The sequence below is a fragment of the Heliconius melpomene genome, chromosome 2, assembly GCF_056956725.1.
Source record: "Heliconius melpomene rosina isolate 202511_hmr_F chromosome 2, ASM5695672v1, whole genome shotgun sequence".
Taxonomy (NCBI): Eukaryota; Metazoa; Arthropoda; class Insecta; order Lepidoptera; family Nymphalidae; genus Heliconius; species Heliconius melpomene.
In genome coordinates, this window is record NC_140390.1 from 1,467,766 (window position 1) to 1,487,737 (window position 19,972).

The following is a 19,972-nucleotide window of genomic DNA, read 5'->3' on the forward strand; positions in this document are numbered from 1 at the left end:
AACACGTACGTCCGATCGTAGAATCAATCATCTTAATCAGACATTGCGAGACAAAAACTAAGTATTTTTTTACCCGAAACGTCCCAAACTCCCCAAGCCTCCCCAAGCGTCCTCAGTAATAGATAGGATACGAAGAACAATTCTTACAGTAATTGGGGTAGATGCCTCGAGAGGACCTCTGACATGTTGACGTATGGCTATATTGTGTAAATTGTGTGTGTGTGTGTTTGTGTATTTATTGTGTTACGTGATGTGGGTGTGTGGGTTTAGTTGTCTTTTTTTGGTTAATTCAATTATGTTTTTTTTTACATTTTTAAATGTTATTTCACACTTAGGAAAGAATAATGTTAAGTACCAAGTATTTTTCTTAATAAACATAACTCAATTATGAATTTTGATTTTAGTTCTGTTTTAATTAAATACGAAATGGGTTTTATTTTAGTTTCTATTTAAAGGAAAACTACTATAAAGACACAATAAGGAAAATTTTAAGGGACAGTACGTGTTAAGTGGCGAAACTCAACGCCTCACTGATAATTATTTGTCATTAGACGACACTAACTTCAAAAATTACAGATTTTTTAATAATAAATTGGTATATTAAATACTACGTATTATTTTCTACAATTTAGTTTTTGTTTAATATTGTGACTATGAATATAATTTTAAAGTCAATTCTATTTTTTATATTTAATTATTTTTTATAATATCATAATATATTTAGAAGGCTGGCCCTGAAAGTCGACCCTCCTCCTTTTTCTGATCAGTTAAAAATAAAGCGAAGAATGGACGTCATTAATTAAAAAAAAAAATATATATAATAAGAATGATTATAGTTAAACAAATAATAAATTTCCATCTCTATAGTCTATCAACATCGAACTCGTTGTCAAGACGTAGTATAACCAATTTTTCTCCAAATAAACAACGAACGTCGAGATGAATGTCAAAACATCGTATACTGAATAAAATATAAGGAGAGGCGAGTGCTCAGTTTTCGCGATATAATGCTATTGATAAATTTACCAGAGCTCCTCAGTTCTCTCACATGGCATTACGGGGAGGTAGGGGGTTCTATTATTATGCCGGGCAGGTCGCGACGTATGATATGCCGAGGGTTTTGTATCAATTGGATGTTAGTGTAGATTAAAAATTGATTTTGGGATATTTTTTTGTTGTTATGATTAAATTTTGTTAAAGTCATGTTGAAGTATTTAATATCTGTTTGGAATTTGTATGAAATTATTAAACTAGATCTAATAAAAAATATTATAAAACAGTATTAAAAGCTATAGCTACTGTATATTATAAGGATTCTTACCTTCCTATGTGGTGGATATAGAGAATTTAGAAGCCTCATTATTTTTTAATTATTTCAATTCATTTCAACATATTTCATTAAACACTAAACTACAATTACATAAGATCTAACTTTAAAAAAAAGTATAATTATATTTTCTTAAAGTAGTAATAAAATTTTGGCAAGTGGCAACCCTCCATCCATCCGCCGGGACGCCACCGATGACTTGTCATTAATAACGACAGCGGAAATGTATCAAAAGGTGACGTGTGTCCCTCCGTCTGTCTCCAGCCTTATTTATGATGGTAACAAACAATATTTATTTCGTTTATAGATACCGTTATAATATTTGTACATTAGCTATTTTATTGTATTTTTTATATAGACGATCCATTCAAATTGAGTTTAGTGTTGTCTTGTATTGCGTTTTTATGATAGAGGAATGTACGAATGTTTAATCATTTTTCAAGAAAAAAATTAAATATTATAATTTATTACCAATAAATTATACCAAAACATAGATGGAAGCTTTCTTTTCTTTTTAGAATAGTAAAAAAATACGTTTAAAAAATGAATCACTCCACAAATTACGTTCATGATATTCAAATTAAATTAAATTATCATTAAATTAAAGACATTCTTATAATTTTTAGAGTTGCGCAACATTTTTAAAAGTAAATTAGAATATATATTTTAAACATAGATTTACTAATTACCGATATACTTTTCATCAGCAACGAAACTTTTCTTCTATTTACTGTATTTAAAAATAAAATTCCATATTAAAAATAATACGAGTATAATCTAATTACAAATATGCCGTAAAACCATCCGTCCGTGGCCTTTAAAACATGGAATTTAAATGATATAACATACACACAAATCTCTGAAAAGGAAATTTATTGTTGCCTATATCTTACTTTATTTATAAGAAAGGAGAAGGGAGATGAAATTACGTGAAACCATTTGGAATCTGAGTGAAATACGTTTCCACCTCTATGTGTTATATTTTCATTCGTGCCTACTTAGACGATTGCTTGTTGAATATCAGATATAGGTTTTTTATTGTTTTATGCTGTTGTTGTTTTAAGGAAAACGATGTAGGGCTCTTTTATTTTTTTTCGTGTTTGGAGGTTTTCTTTCTTTTATATTATTTATCTGATTTTTTTTTAATTGTTTATGACAAAGAAATAATTTGAAATTAAATTTATCTATCTATATATATAAAATCGAAAGGTCAGTCACTCATCACGAAATCTCAGAAACTACAAGTGCTGGGAATCTCAAATTTTGCATAGGAGTTACTTATAGGACGTAGGTGCTCGCTAAGACGGGAATTTGCAATATTCGATTTCTAAGGGGTTGTTTTTGGGATCGACAGTTTGTATGAAACTTCGTTACTACAAATGCGAGGAGTCTCAAATTTTGCATAGACGTCACTAGGACGAAGTCATGGAGACAGAAATTGATAGTAACATAGTTCACGCGGGTGAAACCGCGAGCGGGCCGCTAGTTAATTATAAAAATATTGTTAGGAAAAGATAATTTTAACAATTCACATTTTTCTGTACCAAGATGGCTTCAAAAGGTGTAAATAAATATATAAAAGTTAATTTCAATCTAAAAAAGGCACCTAATCTTTTTAACTGATTGATTTTTTGAAATTTAGCACAATACAAGAACGTACAACGTAAATAATTCCGAAAAGTGAGTTTATAAGTAATTCATAGAATACAATAATTACAAATCAATAATTAAAATTTAATTTTCTAAATTCTAGTTTTTGGTTAAGTTTTGCATATTAAGTATAATTTGAAAGTCAGTTTAAATCTTTTTATTATTGACATGATTTCATGATTTTCAAATAAATAGTCATTGAGTTACTTTATTAGCTATCTAAATATCAGAATCAGTATAAAGTAAAGGGTTAAAAAATATTCTATAATTACAATAAATTAATAATATTAGTTATAATAAATATTTTACTTATGCTTAAGATATTATAACAGTTGCTATGTTACAAATATGCAATATTCTAAAAATAAAACAATTTTAAATTTCTATACAAACGAAAATGTTTTCAGTGCAGAAACGAAACGCATTTGAGCGCGATTCCAGTATTTTGACAAGTGTCAAAGAATTCAACAATAGTACCAAAACAAAACTTCGAAACCCTTTTTTAAAATGGATAGCCGACTATTTGAAGCTAAATTAGCTAATCATAAAATATTTAAGGACATAAAAGAAAGTTTAAACGACGACAGTGATAAAAAGTTGCGCAATTTATTTGAATTAAAAGATGATGTTTTATATGTGTGGAATTCGTTAGAAAACTGTTTGTTCAGTGTAAATTTGAAACGTCTTGAAGACCAGGAAGAAGAAACTCCATATCAAGTAAGAATTAATTAGTTTATTATTGCTTTAAATTATCTTGAATATATTTTACCGGTAGCAAAATTATTTGAGGTTATGTTGTCATATTGTTATTTCTGTAACTGACATGTAATTTATGCAAATATAGGTTTGCTATCATGTTTTCTGTACATGATAGCAAACCAATGTTTGTGCTATTTTTTAATTATACCATGGCTATTTAATATATTTTACTAATTGCAATATATAGCAAACAAAATGATTTATTTTGTTAAAATAATCTTCTTTCGGTCAACTGATTTGGTTATTATGTTACAAGTTTATTAATTTACCAATAGTGCACTGCTTAAATATATGTTTTTAACTGACTTCTGTAAGAAAAGGAGGAGGAAATGAAAATTAAATCAAATAGTAATATAAAATTTAGTTAATTTAATTTGAATACTTTTGGTCAATTAGAAAGAGTTAATATTTTATAAGATATCCCAGAGGACTGCCAAAAGAAGTGGCTAAAACTGTATTTAAATGAATTTTTGTTTAGAATTTTTGTTCATTGTAATTTAAAACTTCATTATTTCCGATTGCAACAATTTTTTACCCAGCTGTGGCATAGCCCAAGTGAGCTATGTATTTAGTGTGTCAAACATTGATGATCCCCCAGAGGGCATATATGAAGAGGTTGACAATAGTGGATGCGGCGAAAGAGGTATGTAAAAACTGTAGAGTTTGGTACCCCCGTTCTCTCTGAATACCCCGCTAAGGATACAGCGTGAAGCTAAAATTGGATTAGAATATTGTTGCAATGAATTATTTTGAGTTACTCAGTCTGGTACTAAAACAAATTGTGCCAATGAGTTCGACATTTCTATATGCAATGTCTTGAAAAATTAGGCAAGCCGGCAAATTAATATTTTAGTAGTAGTAGTTTACAATAGAGTATTTTACACTAGATTTCCTTTAGCTATCGTTCTAAGTGCAGGAAACAATGCATAGCAGAAGAGATAAAGAGAATCAGGTTAGAGCAACTGCAATAGTAGAACCTACATTTTATTTTATCACAGTGTTACTGGTCTGAGTCAGTCCGGCTCATAAAAGCAAACAAATAAATAAAAATTAATTATTATTATTTTGACGGGATAATGAACCTTTGACATTTAAATGATTGATACAGTTATATTATATTTATAGTAGACTAGTGGAACCGAACGCGGCTACGCCTGCTTGAACTATAAGAATATTTATTAAATATATTTATGAAATTATTTACAGTTTTCAATAGAGAGATGCGTTAAGCAAGCTTATTTTGGGTGACGTTTTCTAACAACAAACTTGCTTAGTAATGACGGTTGTTATTAGCATGGCGGAATAAATTATATGTCAAATTAATAAATATTTTAATATATTGGTATATATCAAAAATATTACAAATATGAGAAAAAAAAGGATCCTATGTTCATCCTGGGACCCTCAAGTATCTCTATATGAGTAGGCAGAGGGAACCTAGTGTTAAGGACATTCCGTTCCCTACTTTCCGCCGAATTCTAAATTGCGCGTTAAGTGGTGGAATTCAATGCCGCGTTTTGCCTGAAAACCAGAGTGAAGTATTGGAAATATAAATTTAAATAAACATTTAATTTCCTCGAACCCACACACAGCACATCGTGTTTACAGTCAAAATTAGTGCCTCTGCGCCACGACAGGCCGCTGCTTAATATACTATTCTGGAAAAAAATGATAACCTTTGAACGATTATATTTAATCTGTACGAAATTTTCAAACATTTGATTTATTTCGATTTTAAACACATTTACTAACATAATAAAGTTAAAACAAAACAATGTACACGTTACAATGGACATCTGAAGAGGTCAATTTCTGGTCCGCCATTAATCTCACTTGGAACGTTACCGCCGAATTAATTACCCTCTGACCATACGATTTAATAGGTTTCCTGAGGGACCCTGAGGTTACCGATTAAATCACTACTTCTCATAGGGCGATTTATAGTGACCGGCTCTTGGGCGAGGATTTGGGGGTAACTGGAAGTGGTCAGTGACGTGAAATGGAACATTATGTTTTTTCTTTAATTTCTCGTAAGTTTATGCCTCTCTTTTAGTGGCTTCTTAGAAGGGAAATGCGTAATTAAAACTAGTGTTCAATCCAGCGCATAGAGATCGAACTGACAACCATCACGTCGTTAGTCGAACGCTACCCTACTACGTTACGACGGCTTTATATATCTAATTATAATATTTTTTTATATTCACGCTATGTCCCTTAGGTATATAGCAGTTTAATCAGGAAACCTCGGAACCTAGTGCCCCTATCCATTAAGGCACCTTCCCCAATTTATGCTGAATTCTTGAGGCATTGTGTGTTTAGTGGCAGAACTCAACGCCGCGGTTTGCCTTGTTACCAGAGTATAGAAATGAAAATATTAAATACTTCATTCCCCCAGTGGGAATCGAACCCACAATATCACATTTTTCCATTATTTATATTTCAATAAGCATTTCCAGACATTTATACCAATTCAAATCGTGAGGTTGCCCTTTACCTCGATATAACCTCTTTCCCGACCCGATTGTTAATCTGAACTTGTACTTTTCATCGTTAGCCATTTCAGTGGTCCCTTTCTAAATGGATTTTCTTTAATTTCATGAAAAGTAAAGTTAATACACGTACCTACAACATTAAGTATTAATTATCCTAATGAATGAAATTAAATATTCATTAAGTATTCTTTTCCACCCACATTCGTTATATTTTAAATAAATTACTTTAAATACAGTAACAATGGCACGTCGTGGCGTGGTACAAGCATGCGGCTATTATCAGGTTGTGGGTTCGACTCCCAATTGAGGAAATGAAATATTGTCATTTCCTCACTCTAGTAACGAGGGAAAGTGCTGCGGAAAGTCGGAAAGAGAAATGCTCTAATGGGAATGGAGTACCTATGTTAACACTAGTTTGTTAGGTTCTATCTGCCTAACCTGCTATTTGCATTATGCAGAATGTATATTATAGTATATGAATAAAAATAATATTATACACTTATTTTACTGTTACTGATTATTCCAAAAAATATATTTAAAATTACGCCATTTTCTAGAAAGATAAGTGCTCCCATCCCAAGATGAACTACCAGTCATATCTCCAAACAGCGTCGTGTCACTTAACCCAAATTGCCCTAATCAGATAGCCGATTTCTGCTAAACTTCATTACCTCATGGCTCTCCACAATTTACCTTGGCTCCTTAAAAGCCCAAACCAAATATTGTCACAATTACGAGATAGCATCAGGCTATAAACATGCGGACGATGAGTTCCCTTCGGCGTATATGCTAAAGACGTCCGACCCACTCAGATTTTGGTATAATTTTAAGAGTAATGACGATTATCGTTTAATATTTTTGCCTTTTCTTTTGTTTTCTTAGCTTGACGCTGTATCTCTCACATAGCAGGGTAGGACCTGGGAACCTAATGTTTAGACCATTAAGAAACTTCCGTTCCCCACTTTCTACTGAATTCTGAACACATTGCATTTTAAGAATACAACGCTGAGTATTGCCCCGTTACCAGAGCGAGGTAATGAAAATATTAAATATATAATTTCCTCGAGTGGGAATCGAACTCACAGCCTGACGCATTTACAGCCGCGTAACATCCTCAAATATGGCCTTGCAAAATTCTTATAAACGAATTTTCATTTTGTGCTGCTTAATTTAAAAATTATTTGCTAATGTACTCTATTTAACGTAACTCTACATAAAACAATTCGGATATTCTGTTGAAAATATATCCCCAAGTTCGCAAGTAAGTCCTGCTCCATCCTATATCAGGCCCAAACAATCCTCAAATAATGCGAGCCAAACTTAACGTCATTAAAGCGGAAACGAGTGATCGCCATCCTCTCTCAACAAAGAGCTAAGACGTTTTACTTTGGCCTTAAGATCGTTTTATAGCCATCCCGGATGGACTTCTTGGATAGATGGTGGAGAATGTAAATTTAGTGTAAGCAACCGGACGCGAGGTGGTGAGCATTGGATTGTTTTGTTTTCGGTCGTCGTCGTTAAGGCGGGCCGTCGTTTACACCGTTGCGTAATTTTCCTTCCTTCAGTTTAAGGTTTTTTTTGTGTGTAACTTGGTAGGTAGATGGATTGTGATAAGATACTCCTTTCTCAATTTTCAAAACATGTTCTTCAGAAATTTTGTATAGAATCGCGGAAATGAATTGCGATTCACTTACCAGAATGGAAAAATGAAATTAAATTACCTACCCATAATAAATAATTGCTCCGTGCCGAATTCGAACCGACAACTGTAGCAATTACAAACAGATCCCACTGTACCACGACTGCCTGAAATTGGTTACCCATTGAGAGATTGGTTTAAAAATAACTTGCTGATTATCTATCTACTCAGTATTATTTATATGCAATATTAATTTATTTGTTCACAATTTAATATTTACATTTCTGTGTAAACTTTAACCCCTACAGTCTTCCATCAGACTTTTTAATCAATTCTACACTCAAGGCACTAACGTGGTGAGTTTAAATTCGCGCATCGTATATTTGGGGGGAGCTAAGACGATCGCGTGTTTCAAAACGTTCCGCCAAGGCCTTTGTTGGACGTGTTAGATCGATGTGCCTAATATATGTGAATCGAAACGCACCACCGTGGGGTTTAATTTGCCGGTTGTCCATTTGTTCCGATTGTAGTCTTATTTATGGTGTGGCGGATCGGCGAGTACAGTGGGAGTGAGTGGGAGTGAGCTGGTTCTCTCCTTGGGGGAGGTAGATGGATTGGTGCAAATCTTAAATGTTGTTTAGCGTGCTCTCTGAGAAGTTTATTAGCTTTTAGATTGCCCCTTTTTCTTTTAGTTGTTGTAGGTATGTGTGTGCTGTGTCGTTTTTACTTAATTTGTTGTATTTGTTTCTGGTTGTAATTACATAGGTGATTATTTTGACACATAGATTTTTTTTTTTCAACTAAATATACAAGTATATATGTCTACAAATGTACAAGTATTTTCAGTAATAACGATTTTGTTAATATATTTATTTTCGAAATATTACGGGGCAAGTAAGGAGAACAATTCATTCATCATTTTATACATATCCGTCATTTTATATTGGTGCTACTCGACAGAACGTCGCATTTTGTTTTTAAATATGATAAAGTTAGAGTTAAATTTAAATGAAAATAATAATAATTTATTTGAAATCGTATCTACAACCGTCGTGTTTATCATCAAACCCTACACCGCTAGGCCACGACAGCCTTTACGGTTCCCAAATTTCTAATACAATACAAATAATTGGATCAAAATTAAATTGATCCATCTGTTACAGCAATTCCACGTCTAAGACAAGCAATAAATATCAATATCAAAGTTGGTCCTAACAAATGATTGTTCATATATCCCATTGTCTTACATTATTTGATTTGGAAAGAGGCACACGTGATCTCAATACAAATAGGTGTATCGATGCTTAGTCCTGAGGTCCTCTGTGTCCTCCGCAGGATTAAGTATCCTCATAAGGATTTACTGGCCCGAGGCGAATCGGCCCTTTCTTTGTCTAACCCGATTTCTCCGCCTTGGGACAGGTGCGGCTTCCTTGCGGATTTTAATTAATAATGTCTCGATATTGTGGTGTGAGATGTGTGCCTTTGTGTACTTTGGTGATTTAATCAAATACGTTAATAGTTTCGATGGTTTTAGCATTTTGGGGATGGGCTTGGATTTTGTAGGCTTAAGGTGCGTTAATGTTTGTGCCAGTTTTCCATCGTGTTTAATATTGTAAATCTATTAAAAATGTATTAAATGTTGGTTGGATTTGTACTCTTACCTTTTCAAAGTAGTTTTACTTATATTTGGAATATTGTCTAATTCTGGTAACAGCCTATTAATGTATATAATGTAATTAGAGTTTTCTCGGGAACTCAGAATGTATCATATATAACATTTACAATATACATATGTCATGTTCTCACTTACACACAAATACGTATAAATATATCATCATCAAATATAACAATCGCTTTAATATCTCACAAAGATAAACAATTATCCCAGAGACGATATATTACCCCCAACTCCTAAGCAACTGTCCGTATTAACTACACATTGCTGACGTCATAACTTATTAGTAGGTGCCCAGGGTATTCGATAGATGGATAAATTACTTAATACAGTGGCTGATACTTAACAGGTTTCCTTAAAGTCTTGGGTACATGTTGCCTGATGTTGGTGAGGATTAGAGTATGTTCTACATTCGTTTTAGGGTGTGGTAATTTTGTTTTGTGAAGTAACTTAGTTTTTTAGTATTATTCATGCTAACAATGTTTCGTATTTTTTTATTGAATAAAATGAGTATTTATGTATTTTAACCCCTATACCTTATACGGTAAAAATAAATAATCTATTTTAATTTTTTAAAAACCTCTGTCATACATGTAATTATAATAAATCAAGTAAATACTATTTATTTTAAATTCAAACTATTTATTTATCGTAAATACTAGTAATAATAATATACCAGCCACTTTAATATTTCCATCTCCAGAAAATAGCATCAAATTGAAGCAATTCGTTTTAGCGTTGATTACATTTTTTTCTATCCCGATAATCTCCGTCAACATTTTTCCTCGAGCAATTTATTTCGATGCATAAATCTAGACGGCGAGTGTGAACCAGCTTAAAGCTAAGATGGGATGGGAACCTGGGGGGTGGGGGCAGGGACCCCCCAGCTATAGCCTGCACGGCTAGCGAATATGTAAGCCCACGGGTGTTCATTAACTGAGCATGTTAAGCCGATGATCGCAGATAGTGCTAGTACCGTTTTCACGAAACCTGGACCGTGATTGAGAAAGGCATTATACAGTCTTACGAGGAATACTGAATAGGACTCAAATTGGATACTTAAAAGCACAAAGAACGAGAAGGTTGAGCTCTTAATCTGTTATTTTCGATTTAGAAATGTTAACAGAATAATTTCTTGTTCTGAATCAATGAATTGTAAATTTAGAAGCGTTTGTGCAAATATGAAATGAATTCGGAAACGCTCATTAAACATTAAACTCTAATTTAATGTCTGGCACTTGTACGTATGTACGTACGAAAACAAAATGGCGCCATGTAATACGTACATCGAATACTTGAGACTCGTTCTTTTCCCGCCTCCGAGTGTCGTTGGCGGCATTAAATCTTAATAAAACACGTCATGCATCACGATGGCGCCCTTTGATTTCTCACTCGGCAAACCGCGTCTCCGCATATCAAAGAAAATCACAACTCTTTTCATTGCGCGCCGATAGAATGTTCACAAAGACCAGCTTAATTGATCCCCCGTTCCGCCCACCGCTTTTAAAAATGTAACCGTAGAGGGAACGTCGGCCGACACGGCGGGGACCTCGATAGCGTGGACAGTGTACCTTCAATTTATTAATACAAATAAGCGAGACTGGTCCTTCGAGCCCCAAGCTGGCTGCGCTTTCAAAGGAAGGCTCCATTGTATTCTACCCTCAATCACGGTCTCGATTATCGAAAAGAAAACACTCATCTATATTTTAAATAATGATCAGGACATGGGTCGGGGCGAACAATCGAGAATGATGGATTGTATAGGACACCGGCCACGAGAGCTGTGTAGTGTTGTCGTAGTTGTCACCCTTGTATTATTTGTACTTTGTAGGCAATGAAAAAAAATGTTATGAAATTTTGTATTTTTTATTTACGTATATATAACGTTGACTGTACAAGGGTCAATCAGTTTTGTGTACATTTCTTTTTCTGGCAGAAAAGTTGAAAATGTAACATCACAGGTATTGAATGAAAGTAATTCAAGTCATTAGAGTAAAAAAATCAGGGACGCTACTTGTCTGATAAGCAAGACGATACATAATTAGATTTACCTCCAGCAACATGCCCTTTGGGGTGTAGCACTTCGTATACTAATCAACAGCATTCACAGAAAATATATTCTAAGAAAAGAGGCTGAAAATTTAAAAAAAGGGCGTCGACAAACAGCATTTAATGAACGCCCCCCCACCCATACATCATTAACTGGTAGGGGTGTCGCACAAACAATCTCGTTCCAGTTTCGCGAAAGGGACTGGTTGATAGTAGGTAGTAGTGGATTCGTTACAGCAAGACCTCGAGTGGTAGCCATTGTGAGTCGAGGACGTCTGCGCTGTTGTGTCCGAGATGTGGATAATTGCCCCCGCTGCCTGTGAAGAAAAAAATATGTTTCATTGGGAGATATCGTCATTGTTTTCTCGCGCTTCGATATACGGCGCAGTGTGCGCACCCACGTCTGTGATTATGTCAATTATGGCAGATTTTGTTTAACTATTCTGATTATTATTTTATACTTCGTACTGTAAACTACGCATAAAGAAATATAACAGTGGAGTTTGTTATTTAATTGAAGTTCCTTGCAGTTTATAATTTTATGAAGTTAATAAATATCATATGAAATTTTCGAAAAGCTATAATTTAACATAATAAACCACCAAGAATATGTGGCACAGTTTATATACTCGTAGATTTAATAGCATCACACATTTGCGTATTGTTCCTCAAGATGCTTCTCGGTGTCCCTCGAACAGGTAATGGCGTTATTTATTGGCTGTAAACTAACATTCAGTTCGGAGGACAAAGGGCTAAATGGTCCTAAAGGTTAAAGGATCCCATTAATGGCAGGAATTTTAATAGTTTAGGAATTTGATAACTTACTAGAGTTAAAGCATACTTGGGGAAGCCATTGTAAAGTTATTAGTATTAATGTTTAATAGTTCTTAGAGTATGCTTTGGCTTATACTGTTTTTTCTTAGATTCTTTTTTGTATAAAATATTAGTGTAATAAAAGAAATGATTATCTAAAAAGTCTAAGATGCAATGATTAATGAATCACAATTAATATTCAAAGCATCTCTTTCATAACGATGGCTTGCAGCGCCTGTCGCCTGAGGCACTGAATCTTGATAAAATCAAATTGGAATTATTCGGAGTGAAACCCACCATGGCATCTTGAAGTCAACAATGGGCTGTCGACTTGTTCTTTGCGTTGCACCGTTATTAAAATCTCGTGAAACAATCGACTCGAAAGCGCACTTCCGTTCGCCGTGTACAGACGTGGCACGCCCCTAGAAATATCGTTAGAAAATACTATTGCTAAATATTTTCTATTCTGAACGTTGAAGGAAACTGATGATGATGATCATTCTATAAATACTTTATGATATATTTAAAAAAATATGTAAGTATCACATATAATTTGGAAAAATTATTAAGGTGAAGAACCTTTTGCCAATTTCGTTTAGTGCCAATTTTTTTGTTAAATTTACGAATTGCGAATTTATATTATCGATATTAGATTTCTAATACATATTACGCATGTATTTTAATGAACTAGTTTGTTCACAATTTTCTTACCTGTACCAATCTTATGATATTCATAAGTATTAAGCAAAGTGTGAACGTACATTCAATGCATGGAATATTAATACCAGGGCCACACCGATGGAGGCTCCGAACGAATCATTAAAGGATAATTATAACGCCACTTCACAGGAAACTGGAGGGCCCCCCACTCGGAAATCTGATTCTTTTTGTTTTTTATGACGGAAGTCGAAAATTTTCGATGCTAGGATCGCAAAGGAGTTTTCTTCAAAGTTTTGTGGAATATGTGAGAATTAAATATAATTAATTTAAACGATTTCATAATTAAGAAATGAAGGGCACTTAAATATAATTTGTGTAGTATTGAGAGCGCCGTGTCAGGGGCTCGGCGTCTGACTGTAAACACGACGGTTATTGGTTCGATTCCAACTCGAGGAAATTAATTATTTTTATTTTATCGCTTTTTTAGTTTAAGATGTGGTGTCGACTTTGTCGAAGTCGGTCTCAGAAATATCTAAACACTAGTTCCCTCCGCTAGGAAGCTTAGAAAAAAATATGTCTATTGTGATTGTGAAATAAGTTAAAGGATATCACTGAGCTGATGATGTTACGTCTTTAAAAATCTACATTGAAATTTAAACAAACGGTGTTCGGGTACGAAGCGTATATTTTCGTATTTGGCGTCCGATGCCTTTATAATTCACATTAATTACCTCCAGTAGCCGTTGAAACAATAGTTTTATTTGCACTCCTCGACCAGTGTGGCCACAACAAAGAGTTCACTTAACATTACTTTCTATACAATTGTAGAACTTTAATTCGTTACAATGGGCGACATGGTCGGTGAAATTTAAATTCGGTTCAATAAATTATAGTTTTGGTAAAATTTTGTGATTGTTTTTATGAATCTTGCTCTATAGAGGGAGGAAGCAGAACAATAAGTGGGTATATTAATTTTGTCTTTTAAATTGACTTTTATTGTTATTCAAACTTTTCTTATAATTTGTATTTTGAAATAATTATAATGTTATTAGACAATTTCACAAGACATCGTTATATTTTATTTATTTTGATTTCAAAGCTCGGAAAGACTGAGTTACGCCACTCCACATACAATATATTGATAATATAGGGAAATGAAGCAATACTGTACTTAACACTAAGTCACCTGATCATCATTGTAAGAGACACTGTTGTGCGAGAAAAATTCTATAATACACTTCCATATCCCACCGTTCGCCTCGTTCTAGAGGCATTGCGTGTTGAGTAGCAGAATTCACCGCCACTTCTTGCCTCGTTATCAGAGCGAGCACATGTAAATATTAAATCGAACCCAAAACCTGTCACGCTTACCATCACACCCTTGTGCCTCTTCGCCACCTCTGACTTCGACTTCTTTTTATCAATATTGACATTTAAACCTACGCAATGGTGATTGGCGGGGTTGACCTCAGCACACGATCCTTGTTGTTAAATAGTTTAACAATAGATGTGGCCAGGAGCTCATTATTCATGTATCACTTCGGTTTCGGACCGTCTTTTGTGTGATCTCTGACCGTTTGTACTGTTGGAAATGGGAATTTGATGCTTATTTTATATTCGTCTTTCTACGTGTAGGTAGTGGGTGGTAGGTACCGTATGTTAACATTGCATAGTTAATTACTATTCCTTAGTTGGTTGGTCCATTCGTGCCTTTTCTTTATTTGGCCGCTGTGTTTGTTTAGTGTCAGGTCGGCTATTGAATTTTTGGTTTCGTTTAAATGGGGTTTTAGTTGTTTTATTTTTTATTATTATTATTATTAGCTGTATTTATAGAGGCCGTCGTGACGCAGTGGCCCAAGGGTGTGAATGTAACGCGACGGTTGTGGGATCGATCCCCACTCGAGGAAGTGAAATCTTAACACGCAATGCCTCCAGAATTCGGTAGAAAGTGGGGAACGAAGAACACTAGGTTCCCTCTGTCTACCCTTCTGTGTGCGGGATACAGCGTGAAGCTGATTAGTTATACAGGATTTATTTTACGATTGTAGAGACGTTTTTTGTTTATAACTATTTAATATTTATTATCTATACTACTAATAATATTTTCACTGAATAATAACTTCTTTAAGAGCTTCGTACCGAAAATAATATATTTACAATCAGTCTTTATCTAACACTAATTTAAGTTTATAATAGCTTATCCCGGTTAGTTCAATGCGAGGGTCACTCCGTCACCATACCTAACCGAACGTTGTTTGTTCATAAGCAAAACTCTGGCCTTTCTCGCGTAAAATTACTATCACCTCCACCTAAGGTAAATATGTCGACAAGAAATTCGCTTTGAACCCTTTCGGCCCTTTGTTGTTCAACTAAAACTATTCTCAGTTAATCCCTGGATAAACAGTACTTGTTAATAAATTAACGTGTTATTAATATATGTTACTGTGACCCTATGGTTGGCAGGTGTCCCTCAGGGCGTTCTGTTCCATTTCATATTCAACAAAGGAAACGGCAAGAAACGGTTTCGCTATACCGTTAAATATTGTACGGGCTGGTTTTTGTGATGTTAATAAATGAGTGACTTGCGAATGACCGACGCGACGTGTGTGATTTTATTTTATTATATAAATTCTCGTAGAAAATTTTGCTCGTGTTGTCGTTTTAAGGGGAAGTATGCAAAAATGTTAATATGAACGAAATGTTATATTATAGTGATTTTAAAAGATTCAGTTAATATCTTTTTACGAAAAATTTAAATAATGCGAAAATTAAAAAAATATATAAATAATCCGGAATCCAATAGAGTGGTATTTAAATTACAAGCCTCAAAATAAGAGAAAAATTATCTAATCTTTCTTAGAATTAAAATAATTAAAAAACCAATACAGAACGTCATGCTATTCAAAACGTGTTAAGAAATAAAGAAGTAACAAAAATATATTTTATTTTTGGTTTTTATCATTCATGTTGATAAAAGTCAACGAAACGAAAGAGATATGTAGAAACCGCAGCGTTTTGCGCTCCGTTCCCCTTAACTACCCCGCTAGGGATAAAGCGTGAAGCTCAAAAAAAATAAACGTTTCTTAATAAGAATCGAACACATTACTATCACGAATACAGTCAAATACTTCCCACAAACTGTACCATGGCAATTTAAATATATATTTTTTAATATAATTTAAAAACACGTCAATTCAACATTAGTTACGATTTTCTATGAACATGTGCGTAAGTAGCACTACTGCTTGTTATACCATGTTTCTTTACGGTACAAATTACTGGCAACTTATAGCCTTCTAAGCCAAGACGATTAACATGCACCATGGCGTTAAGGCTCGCTCGCTATAGCATTGACGTATACGTATGCATGTGGCTTACTAGAAAATATACTTTATGGTAGCTAAATCTCTGATCTCGTGTCTTTTTCAATGAAAATATAGTTATAGTTGAAAAATTAAGATATTTGAGGAAATAAGAAAAATATTTAAAAATTGAAGACAATTTTGAGTCCTTTACCAGATTTCACCTGGAAATAACTAAGAGTTGTGTATGACATGCTCAGAGCCCGAGGTAACCCTGACCGCAGGTGCAGTGGGTTACATCGAAATGGTAATGTATTATAATAACGTTTCTAGATAAATGAACTATTCGATACGAAAAAAAACAATTTCAACTAATACTTCTTGAGAATAGAACATTTAACCAAACAAACACTTTTGCTTTATAATATTAGTATATTTATATTCACCTAGAAAGTTATACTATCCGTAATACCAATATATTCCAAGCAAAATTAATAATAATCCAAAATTAAGCCAATATGGCTCACAAGATCCAATAACTCCAGGCGGAATGTGGACCTAAGTTAAGTTAATAAATAGAAAAACTCGGTCAGGGTGGCACGGAGGGGTGGTTAACTGAGTGCTTTACGTCATATCCGAAATCCCGGTAAAGTGAGTCCGGTAAAGCCGTTCGATGGCGGGCTCGTTGCGATCTCAGTAATAGCAATAGCTTTGTATTAAAGCCGCTTGGAAGACATCTTGGGGGATGGTCCAATGTAGCAACGGTTGCTTGAGATGGAACCAATATTTATTTGGTATATTTTTGTTTAATTTTTATATTTTTAACTTTGAATTTTATTATATGGTTTTTATAAAATCATTCGATCTTTAAGTTCGTTCATGAGTTGTTAAATTTTGCAATTCTTTAACGTGTATTTTAAAATTATTTAGATCACAAATAATTTCAAATCAAATAAAAATGACGAATTTACTGTTAAAACGAATATTTTATTTTTTGTTTTTTTCATAATATTTAAAATCGCTACCTCTCATGCCGCGTTTACCACCGCTATATCGGCGTGGCTTAGCGCTTTTTCATCAATCCTGCTTTATTACGGCGGATTCGCCTTTGTCTACGTCCGGATGCCGGTCATTTAGCCTGACCGCGCTATTACCGCCATACGATTCCATTCGTATCTGTCGCGCGAATTCGTCTTCAACGTCATCGCCTGAACATAACCTTCTAACAATCGCACTTTTTTTTCTCCTTTCTCCTCTTTTAAGCCACTTGATGTATAACCACCCATTGTACGTTTGTTTTCTATTTGGTAATTTTTAACAGGATTACTGCGGTCTTCCACGATCACGTCTTTCGTATTTATGGTGCAATATTTTACGTAATATCGAGGATAGTAGCATTTAATCTACTGATATAATGGGGTTTGAGAGTATCCTGGTCAATTGTGTTCGGTTTTCTTATTGCTGGGGGCTATCGCTTTAATGCCGTTCTTAAGATCATTGGAGTAACGAATGTGTCTCCACAATACGTATTGCGTACAGCTGTGGTTCTCTCAGAATAAATACTGTATAAGTGGATTATTGCTTGTGTTTATTGATTATTATTTGAGAATATATGTTTTAATATAGTATTGAGATCGTCATGGCGAAGATGTGGATCTGACTGTGTTTACAATAGTTGTGGGTTCGGTTCTCAATAGGGAGATGTTTTTTTCATTTTCTCTCTGTGGCAACGAGATAAACTGGAGATACATAAAGAGAAACTAGGGTCACTCTGCTATAAGCTAGTAAAATATGGTGTCTAGAAATGTATTATTGAAAGGAAAATTGGTTAATTTGAAATAATATGTACAACTAATTTGCATACCTATTACGAATATGTACATATATAAAATTATTAGTTAAAATATAACCTCCCAAAATTCTACATATTTCCACAAATCGAATGATCCAAAATTAGAACAATTGAGTAAGTAGTACTCCAAACCTCCAAGATCCACGGCCATCCCGATACAGTCCTGGCACTGTTCCCAATGTAATGGGATTAAATCATGCGACATTAGCGTCGCCGTCCGCCACGCCACCATAAATAATCCTCCTTTTATTAAACTCGTCGAGATAAATGATTATAGACTACGTAGTACCGTCCAGCCCCCTTGTTTGTGCCCCCGTGCCCGTGCCCCCGTGTCCGTGTGCGTCTTGGATAATGTTCTATTGTAATTTTTAATTAACTGCCCCCTCGGTTTTTTGGGTTGATTTTTAGAGTTTTATGTTTTTGGGTTTCTTTTCTTTTTTTCAGCTTTACGTTCTATCTCATATGTAGGAGGGTAGGCAAAGGGAACCTAGTTTTAAATCACTCCGTCACCCAATTGCCGCCGAATTTTCAAGGCATTGCGTGTTGATAATCAACAATAATTTTTTCCCCCAAGTGTGAATCGAATCCACAACCTTCACATTATAGTCACACTCTTGTGCCACTGCGCCACGACTGGCTTATGTTTTTAAGTATTTTGTTGGAATATATCTTTAATGTTAATTATTAATTGTATTTTTGGTCAGAGTTACCTCGGGCACTTAGAATATGTCACAACTATTAGTTTGACGTATAGTCAAGTCAGGCCGAAGCCGTAGTTCATTTTCTTTTGTAATGTAATTATTAAACTATAACATATTTTTAAACAAAAATTATTATTAACAATTCAAAGAATTTTCCAATTTTACTGTATACGTTATATATAATTTTCTTCATAATATGTTCTTTAAATATGAGTTCATAGACATCGAGCTTGTTGTAGGTATCATTATAAATAATTAGGTTTACTTAGGTCTTATAATAAAATATCAAGAAAAGATATTTTTATTGAAAATTTTATACATTTATATCATACAGTTATATTAAGTATAATTTAATAAACGTTATGTATAGAAAAATGTTTTATATAACATAAATTTTACTCATATTTCTTTATATTTGTTTCTAATCCCTTAGAAAACGACATAGTTGCGCGTCTGACGAGATAATAGCTAGTTATGGATTGGAATCTGATTAAACGTGTAGCAATTAGGACCTTTAAACATTTTATGGTTAGGTATGCAGAGGGAACCTGGGAACATAGTGTCAAGATACTTCCGTCACACGCTTTCTGTCAAATTTTTAATATAAACCCAATAACTCATTAAAGCGTTTCATTTAAAATCATCAAACACATAATATATTTTTATATTTAGCAAGTTAAATACAAAAATATATGTAAGAAAGGACATTAATTCCTCTGTCAACTGGGTGATGGCAAAAAACATATTAGATTAGTGACCGTTGGTCGCAAGGGGCGTGGGTTCCATTGGCTACTATTATTATTATATAACTAAATAGTTACTAGAAGGGATAAAAGAAAGAACATTGAATTTGTATTTTTATGGGATGTAGATTCGATTCCCGATTATCAAAAGCATATTTCAGCTTTTATATAGATTTTTTTATTTATTAATCTATCTTTTGTGCTACTGTTACGCAGGGTTTCACTGTAAACGCAATGGTTGTAGTTTCGATTCTCAGCTTGGGGATCTCATCTATTTTATTATCTTCTTCATACATACCTACTATCTTCC

The 19,972-nt window shown here is 33.9% G+C and overlaps 1 protein-coding gene across 1 annotated transcript in view; it reads left to right on the forward strand.

Annotated features, from left to right (window-relative positions):
• Window positions 1-3,400: 3,400 nt before the first annotated feature.
• Window positions 3,401-19,972, forward strand: part of mbo (Nuclear pore complex protein Nup88) — an 89,371-nt gene continuing 72,799 nt past the window's right edge. Inside the window, exon 1 of the mRNA XM_085202145.1 lies at window positions 3,401-3,694. Coding sequence (XP_085058271.1) covers window positions 3,485-3,694 — 210 coding nt within the window. The 5' untranslated portion in view covers window positions 3,401-3,484. The remainder of the gene's footprint in view (window positions 3,695-19,972) is intronic.